The following is a 9,899-nucleotide window of genomic DNA, read 5'->3' as shown; positions in this document are numbered from 1 at the left end:
GCGACTTCCGTTCGTTCGGTAGGAAGTGCAGCTAAGAAGGGAGGCAGCTAGGAAGGGAGGCAGGTAGCTGGGTGGGTACGTCGTTTATAGGCAAGACACGAAGTAACCCAAGACGAGCCATCATCACAGAGTTTATTATTATTACTATTCTTTTTTTATATTTATCTATTCTTCTTATTTACTTTTTGCATTGTCGCGACTTCCGTTCGTTCGGTAGGAAGGCAGCTAAGAAGGGAGGCAGCTAGGAAGGGAGGCAGGTAGCTGGGTGGGTACGTCGGCAGGTATAGCCAGGACACGAAGTAACCCAAGACGAGCCATCATCACAGAGTTTATTATTATTACTATTCTTTTTTAATATTTATCTATTCTTCTTATTTACTTTTTGCATTGTCGCGACTTCCGTTCGTTCGGTAGGAAGGCAGCTAAGAAGGGAGGCAGCTAGGAAGGGAGGGTACGTCGGTAGGTATAGCCAAGACACGAGGTAACCCAAGACGAGTCTGGTGGTGGTGGTGGCACCGCGACAACTTAGAACTCTGACCCGTGAAACGAAACCTGCCAAGTGATGGTCCAAGGCACCACCAGCTCGCCCTCGGACCCTCCCTTCCGTCCTCCCTCGGACGCCGTCACTTCAACTGCGACCACGACGTGGTCAAGACACCCTCGAAGGACGGGCGAGGCCAAGAGGGACTCATCCACAATAGGTCTACAAGAAACTGTGGTGTCAGAGAGACTCCTTCGTTCTTCGCTCCAACTGACACGTTGGTCACCTCGTTTCAGTAATTTCTTAAAGAAAAAGAAAACGGACTAATGCGGTTCTTTAGATCGGGTTATAATTTTGAAATATAAATCTATCTATTTTTATCCAAATAAACCTGAAAGTTTTTTAATGGTGGCAAATATTTAGTTCGTCTGTCTCTGTCAGTGATTGGGCAGGATAAGTGTGAAGAGAGATGGGTGTGTAGAAAGTGTATCTTCAAGTGACTCAACTAGACCAAGGACCTTCCTCTCCTCTCCCGGTAACCAACCACCGCGAGCTTCTCGCGGGCTTCGCCCAACCCCTCGAAACAACCGCCGGTTGAACTGCGCAAGGGAGGCAATCGTGACTTAGCGATTCCCCGGGCCTTATCAGAGCTGGTCCGCCTCAGCCCCGGTCCCTGTGCCGCCACGGCCACTCCAGAGGGCGGTCACCACTGCTGCGCATTACTTCGAGGAAAGCTCGGGTGATCAGTGGAAACTCCGAAGGGGTCTTAGCACCTGCACAAGCTCTTCGGCGAGTCTGTGGGTAACTGTTTCCTCATCAGGCTTTCCCCGGACGCTGGTTACCTCATCATGGAATCCTCACGAGGATACACAGAGATTCCGGGTGTGTACACGTCATCACCCCGGGCGTTCGTGGGCGCCCGGAGGCTCTGCCGGAACTACCAGACCTGTATAGGTGCTACTGTGCTGTAAGTAGCCTGGCCATGATGTGCCATGATCGGTCATGTTCTTACTTACTTTCTCTGCTGGATCTTGAACCTCAGGTAGATTCTGATCCGCCAACAGTAACCCTCTCCATGTCCTTCGGTCCTGTGCTGCTTCCATCAATAGCACGACATAAAACGTTACATATCGCAACACTCTACACATGATACATACAACAACACAACACACAAATGATGAACGAGTCTAGGCAAGTTGTGACATCTGGTAACATGTGTTCTTTTATATTATACCATATATACTAAAGTTTTCTCCCCATTGTAAGGGGCATGGCCGAATCAGAGCACCTAACCTTCCCCCCCCCCAAAAAAAAAAATCCCTTTTTAGTGCCACGAGGATGAATGCCCCAGTCTTTACCACCTTACTTGGGTCAAATGCAATGCAGCGAGGCACTGCTCCTCCACACCAAATGCCAAATTCCCGCCCTTTTCCCCACCCATCCGTCTAAGAATGAGCCCATAATAGTACAGAGGGATGTTCCCAAACCGACTGAAATGGTCTGGCACTAGCCAGAAAAAATTCATTAAGGAAGAATAAAAACACCTGAGGGTTAATACCTTCCGTACCGGTTGATCCGTTTCATCTTATTCTTCCTGCCGTCAGACGATTTTATTAACATGTGAGGCCTTTGGAAACGAGGAGGTCACCGCCTGTCTTAATGAACCACCTTTTGTAAAAGTTGTCTTTTTTCACCATTTCTGTCTCGCGCCGGCTTATCTCATTCGTCCTCGTAGATTTTCCCTTAGTAACGTAGAGTTTATAAATTGTATTGCAATGTACATAGCTATGTCATATCGTGTCACACCATTCCAAGTTACGATTCATCCAACCAATAACGAGTCCATTTTGAGTTGATGGTTCTCCTTTATTTTTTTCTAATAAAAAAAATGAAAGAGAAAGAAAAAAGAAAATGGGAAGTGTCATTGAAAATCCGGTGGTAAAATTTTTAATAGAAGTGGAACAGAAACTAAGAGTAGATATTTTCATTCAGTTAAAGGAAAGATCTAACCAACCGGGAACTCAAACTCCTTTGAAGTCATCTTCACTCTGATCTCGATCTTTTCAACTTAACTAGTTGTCAAACGCTCTCGGAGTCAAATCCGGCAGTTGGAATCCATTGTATAAATACTTCTCCAGAGCTCTTACAAGTGTTGCATGACAGCATCAACCTCTGCCACGTTACTCCTGCAAATTTCTCTATCTCATCCACCGTCTGCTCTCTCTCTGTTCCGAGTTTGCCATCTCGTGACGCCCAGCCACACCTTTGGCGGGATACACTGGAAGGGTTTCCACTATGCCTAGGTACAACAATTTATTTTTTCTTTCGTAATCTTATTTGTTTTAATGAGAACCAGGTTCAAAACAAGTATCTTATTTCAAATGTAGTTTTTGAGGGACTTTATGGCAAAAATGTTTGTCGTCTGGTAATTTACATTCTAAAACACAGCATACAACGCCACCTCCTGGTATTAGTTCTGATGACGTCACGACGGATACCAACCAAAGTCGTCTCAATTGACAGTGACGTCCTGTAGCGAAACAGACAATTCATAGAGCGATATTGAAGGTTTTTCATCGTCTTTTGAGATTTGTCTCGACTCCCTAAATATTTCTGACACCTGGCAAAATATGTGGAAAGGTGGTATATTTATGGGTTATCATTTGGAATCAAAATATCTCCCTGAAGAATTTTTCATATTGGTGTTTACCTATCCGTGTTAATTCTTCAATGTTGTCTTTGGGCGTTTAAAAAAGTAAGGGTTATATACATGACGTATTCACTATTATAGCAGATGCTCCTAGACAATCCTGCATCCCGTTCACACTACAAAGGATTACAAAGGATTACAAAGGCAAAGCATGCCAACAGGAGACCTTTTGATCCATATCTAGGTCGGATGCAAAAAAAAAAAAAAAAAAAAAAAAAAAATCATATTAATAATAAATTAAAACTATAACAATGTAAATAACAATTAAAATACATAAATAAATGCATTGGTATAGTTGAATAACAAACAAACAGGTAAATAGTAAATGATAATAAATTGACATATAACTAATAATAAATGAAAATCAGACAGACAAATTATAACAAAACAAAAACAAATAATATAACATAAATTATAATAATTACAGCATCTTACTTAGGTATTTATCTAAATGATTCTTAAAGCTTCGAACTGAACTACATTGCACTACCTGTGCAGGAAGTTTATTCCATTCATTAACTACACGGTTGGCAAAGTTGTTTCTACCTACTTCCAAATTGAATCTATTTCCGGACAGTTTGAGACCATTGTTTCTTGTCTGATTCTCATTCAATGTGAAAATTTGGTCACTTTTGATGTTGTCAATTCCCTTTAAAATCTTAAAGACCTGTATCAAGTCACCTCTGAGTCTACGCTTTTTTAGGGAAAACAGATTCATGTGCTTAAGTCGATTTTCGTATGATTTATTTTTGATATTTGGAATCAGTTTTGTGGCTCGCCGTTGTACTTTTTCCAGTCTGTCAATGTCTTTAATGAGATTCGGTGACCATACGGAAACAGCATATTCCAAATGTGGACGAACTAACGATTTCTATAGCTTGTTAATGAGTGATGGACTTTTGAAATCAAAAGATCGCGCAATCAATCCCAGAATCTTATTTGCTTTCTCAGAGGCTGAAATACACTGCTTGGATGATTTGAGGTCGTTACTGATAATTACGCCGAGATCTTTTTCACTATCCACTTTTGTTAACGAATTTCCAAATAACTTGTAATCGTACTTGCTGTTATTTTTACCTATGTGCATTACCTCCTAGATGCCAAAAGCTTTGTAAGCAATATCTTCAACGTAATACATTTTTTTTCATCCCGGCCCTAGTGTGTCAGTTAAAAGGTTAATTATAGTGAATTGTTACTACTGAATAAAACTAATTATTCTTCACACGACACGTTGGATAAATTATCATAGATTGTTTACACACCGTATAAAAACGAAAGCTTCAGTGCAGGTATAGCTAAGAACGTACCAATCCATTCCAGCAAACGACAGTTTTTCTTCCTCCTTCTTACTCTTATTTCTTCTTCTTTTTCTCTTCCTGTTCCTCAGCTTCCTCATTTTTCTTGTCCTTCTATTCCTCTTCTTGTTCCTTCTCCCTCCGTCTCACTTCCCTTTCCCCTTGCCCTTTACCCACACCCTTTCCCCTCTCTCTCTCCTATCCTACCCTACACACACACACACACACACACACACACACACAAACACACACACACACACACACACACAAACACACACACACACACACACACACACACACACACACACACACACACACACACACACACACACATACACGCACACATATATATTAAATCCACTCTCGGAAAAAATAAACTGAGATGCAGAGTAAACTATATTTCGACCACTGACTGTGGTCCTCTTCAGCAGATACATACATAGATTAGGAATTAAGCAGATATACACAGAGGGAAATTGCAACAAAAGGGAACTATGGAAGTCTCAAGTCACATGCCCTTGGTGGAGTCGGACATTTTGTTCCTTAGAGATAAATTTGTTTAATTCCAAGCTTATGATAGAATCTGGTGACCATTGACCTTTTTGATGCGTTAAAATTTGGAAAATGTTTGATGAAAGAAGATTCAACAATTTTTCCTATTGAAACTACAATGTGATTTATTCACTATGGATGCATTCTTCCAATTTATTCAGTGATCTAACAGACTCGAATGGAGAAATATAGCCAATTTTTCTTGTAAGATACAGCGAAGAAAAGTAGAAAATGGAGCACACTTTAATTGGTAAGAAAAGCACTGCTTCTGACCCAGGGTAGTGGACAGGATGCAGGGATGACCCGTCATCCAGGAGGTGCCAAGATAAGAGGGAGGGAGGAGGGTGGAGGGGAGTGGAATATATGGGAAATGGAATGGGTGGGAGTAGTTTCTATGCCTTTTTCTTTTTGGCTAGCCCACCGTGTATGGGGAAAAAGCCTTTGGTATATGTATGTATGTAAGAAAAGCACGGGGAGGAGTCACCGAGCTACTAGGGGAGATCACTCGTTGGGCCACCGAGCACTAGGAGAGGTCATCAGTTACATGGGATGATACTCGGAAAGATTACTCCTTGGTTCGGTGCCGATCTCATTCTTTCTGAGCGACGGGGGTCTGTACGTTCTTCCCTTGGGTGCAGCGTGGGATGCTTCTGCGGTGGAGAATCCCATGTTTTGGGGTTGTCCATCTAACTCCTCCAAACTGATTTCATGCCATTGAGGAAGGCGAAGTCAAATACCTGCCTATTGATGGTAGGATGTAGCTTCTTTATCCAGATGGCCTCCAGGATGGCCAGCGTTGTGGGTTGTCTTCTTTTGACACAACTTTGGTGTTTTTGACCAGAAATCTACTTTTCGGAAGCTTGAGGGCTCACGAAAAAAGTTAATTACTAACCCTTCTGCCGCAGTTTTTAACAGGACACACACACACACACACACACACACACACACACACACACACACACACACACACACACACACACACACACACACACGTATATGTATATATATATATATATATATATATATATATATATATATATATATATATATATAGAGATATATACATATGAGGAAGGTGGAAAAAGAAGTCTCGGGCCTAGTTCTGAGTCGCAAATTTATTCCTGTCCGGTTTCGCTCCACTTTTCTTCAGAAGAATAGACTATGGATTATAGACTACCTACCAAAAACCAACCGCTCGCGCGGGAACGGTATTTGCAGGAAGGAAAGAGATGTCTGTACGAAGATGAAAAGATAGACGTGTATGAAATAGGGTTTATTGGCACCGGGCGTTTTTTAGGGATGTTTATTGCGTGGTGTCGCGGCTCAGAAGGGACAGACAGGAGCCTTGGAATTGAAAGTTGACATCAATATATGTGTTTTTTTTATATTCATTTAACAAAAACCTCAACCAACAAAGTTAGAAAAGGAGTAGGAGGCTTAGTCGTTCGGACAGACAGAAAATTGGAAAGACCTTTAGTGGTAGGTAAACTGAAATGAGAAGATGCAGAAGGAGAGAATGCTAGAAATGAAATTAATTTCAGTAGAAGAAAAGGCTTACGTAGATGTTTGTGCGTTTAGTCGTATTTTTTGTTTACGATATGCTTGTGTGTGTATGCTATGCAGAGAGGGTTGTTGTCTCTATGCGGGTGCACATTCAACGGGATATAGAAGGGGCGAGTGATTTTGCCGACAAGAGGAGAACAGGTAATAGTATATATATTCGGTTCTTATTTGAATATATATCAAATATGCATATGAATGTATATACATATATAAATAAAAGTATAACTAGCGAGGACTGAACCCGGCCAGCCATAGAACGTTTACTGAGGATCCTCTACATTTCCTCACGCTTGCCGCTGGACACAGAGGGACTCGTGTCATAGGTACTTAGTCAGACAGAACACCAACACATCGCGGCACGTCCGGTCACGATCAGTCAAAGCTGGTAAAAGGATAAGTTGTATATACACGCGGCTATACATGATTTCTTGTTTACACCGCTCAAAGGAGAGGCGCAGTTGACAAGTAACCTCTACGGTCTACGACGTTCGTGTTGTTTTTCTTGAGAGGAGTGCTAGTGATTTTTCTGTTGGTGTTCTTGCAGCAGAAGTATATAGGTTTGTATTTCGACGCGCTGGTCTTAATACGCCACTGAAAATGTGACTCTGGGGTGAAGCTGGCGGTATATATTTAGAATCAAGCCCACGTTCCCTCGTAGAAGGTGGGGTTTGACTGAAGCATACAATAACTTATAATTCTGAAATACAGTTACTTAATGATTTAATAAATACCAGAAACATTTCCGGTGTGTGTGAAGTGTTGCCCGAAAATGTGACAGTATTGTATAACGTAATATGATGTCATATGATATATGGTGTTACATCACATTACATCGAATTATTATATTATTTTACATTTCACTTTATTTGATTTTATTTAGTTATGTTATTATACTATTATGTAAGTTATCTGTTTTGTGACGTTTTTCGGGTTTTACACATTTTAACGCCCCTCTCTCATTTCAACAGATACATTATCACATTTTTGGAGGACACTTCACACACACCGGAACTGTGTCTGGTATTTGATAAATGATTAAATAACGGTATTTCGCGGTGAAGTGACTTCAGAACCACTGAGTCACTACACCGAGCTGCCAACGTCCACCCACTCAACCAACGCAAACACGAACTTAACATGAGACACCTAGCAATACTGCACGCCAAACACAAACACATGATACAACATATCACACATAGACCTCGCCGTACAAACTACTTGTAAGCTACGCCTCTCCCTCGGTCGGTGTACACGCGAAATCGTGTATAGCTGCGCGAATATGCAACGTATCCTTTTACCAGCTTTGACTGATCGTGATCAAACGTGCCGCAATGTGCTGGGTTCTATCCCACTAAGTACCACGGACATGAGTCCGTCTGTATCCAGCGGCATGAGTGAGGAAAGGTAGCAGCGAAACCGGTCAGGAATAAATTTGCAACTCCGAACTAGACCGGTGACTTCTTTTTCTATCTTCTTCAACTTGTCACAATATATCAGCATATACTCGTGTATATATATATATATATATATATATATATATATATATGTATATCGATAATTTTTATGACAGTTGCATGCGGGGCTCGAACCCGCTGTACTCGGCTATCCGTAAATTACCTGTACGGCGCCCTAGACCACTACACCACAGAGACTATAAAATCCTTGAAACCTGGAATCGAACTGATTCCCGAGGGAAGGAAGATCACTTATTACGGTGATCCGAATTCCTGTATTACTCAAGGACCAGCCCACCAGTGGTGTGGGGTAAGGACCGAGGCGAACCCCTTTCACGCTTATCGCCATTGTAACTATGAGAGAAATACGCCACTGGTGGGCTGGTCCTTGAGTAATACAGGAATTCGGATCACCGTAATAAGTGATCTTCCTTCCCTCGGGAATCAGTTCGATTCCAGGTTTCAAGGATTTTATAGTCTCTGTGGTGTAGTGGTCTAGGGCGCCGTACAGGTAATTTACGGATAGCCGAGTACAGCGGGTTCGAGCCCCGCATGCAACTGTCATAAAAATTATCGGTTTGATGTCGCTGCCATTAGCGTATTTCTCTCATATATGTATATATATAAATTAATAAATGTTTATGTATATATGTATATGTATATGTATATGTATATGTATATGAATATGTATATGTATATGTATATCTAAATGTATATGTATATGTATATGTATTAGTATATGTATATGTATATGTATATCTAAATGTATATGCATATGTATATGTATACGCATATGTATATGTATATGTATATGTATATGTACATGAATGTGTGTATGTTTACACTCAATTTCGCCGTCTGAATTCTGTGATGGTTATCATCATAATGACAGCGTGGATCACTGGAGACCCTAAATATTTTTAAGTCTACACCGAAAACATCGAATAAAATGTCATTAAAATTTATCTTACTAGAAACTGTATGACAGGAAGTTGAGATTATACTGCAGCAAAACCTCAATCAATCATGAACGGTACAACCAATGTCATCACAGGTGTTCCTGTTGGATCATGGTAGAAGCAGAGAATGTTGGGATACAGTGGTAAGGGGGCAAATCCACCGAACTGTTAACAGGGAAAAAAAAATGAAGAAATAATGCAAAACCGTAATTCAGTAAAATCTGAAGATTGCAGTCCAACAACTAATTGACTTCGGGGAAGGGAATTTTAATCAAGTTAGAGTAAGCGAAGTGAGTGAGGCAATGAGGAGCAGACTGACCACAGGTCTACATTGTCCTGACGAGGAACCCGACCCATCCGCCCCCTTCGCTCGACGTCTGTGACTGAACAGGTTTCGTACGAAAATCCTTTCCTGTTGTTTTGACATTGTCTGACTAGTCCCATTCTTACGCTGCTCGTCGTTAGGCTCTGGTGCACATTTCTCCACTGGCTGGCTTTCTGTTAAGAAGCTTTCGACTCGTCTAAGCTCTCAGCCATATTTGGTAGCAGAAGCCTTTCTAGTCTTGTAGTCTGACCAAGAGAAGTTTCGTTTATGTGCTCGATGACGTATGGATGATCGATATCGAGAAGGACACAAAGTCTTCGTTATTTGATAAAAATCTTATACATTTCTTGATAGTTTACTGCGTCCAGCTCCTGTTCAACAGAGGAAACAATGATTTTCTATTCTCGTTCATAAATAATGTTGATTTGTAACTGGAACACATTTTTTTTTCGTCAAAATGCAAATGTGGAGAAGTGACATTTCAGAACATGGTGTCGTTTTGTTGCACGCGACAAACGCCCAGTAGCTGTTGTTGTTGTTGTTGTTGTTTTGTTGTTGTT

At 41.2% G+C, this 9,899-nt stretch overlaps 1 protein-coding gene across 2 annotated transcripts in view; it reads left to right on the top strand.

The window, feature by feature from the left end:
- Window positions 1–622: 622 nt before the first annotated feature.
- Window positions 623–9,899, top strand: part of LOC143028437 (salivary peroxidase/catechol oxidase-like) — a 33,794-nt gene continuing 24,517 nt past the window's right edge. For both annotated transcript variants that reach the window (XM_076190531.1, XM_076190532.1), the window contains exon 1: window positions 623–1,448. In XM_076190531.1, coding sequence (XP_076046646.1) covers window positions 1,330–1,448 — 119 coding nt within the window. In that variant the 5' untranslated portion in view covers window positions 623–1,329. The remainder of the gene's footprint in view (window positions 1,449–9,899) is intronic.

Source organism: Oratosquilla oratoria, chromosome 9, assembly GCF_046742065.1.
Source record: "Oratosquilla oratoria isolate Oo_2021 chromosome 9, ASM4674206v1, whole genome shotgun sequence".
Taxonomy (NCBI): domain Eukaryota; kingdom Metazoa; phylum Arthropoda; class Malacostraca; order Stomatopoda; family Squillidae; genus Oratosquilla; species Oratosquilla oratoria.
Note: the sequence above shows the minus strand (reverse complement) of the source record. Positions and strands in the feature narration are given on the sequence as shown.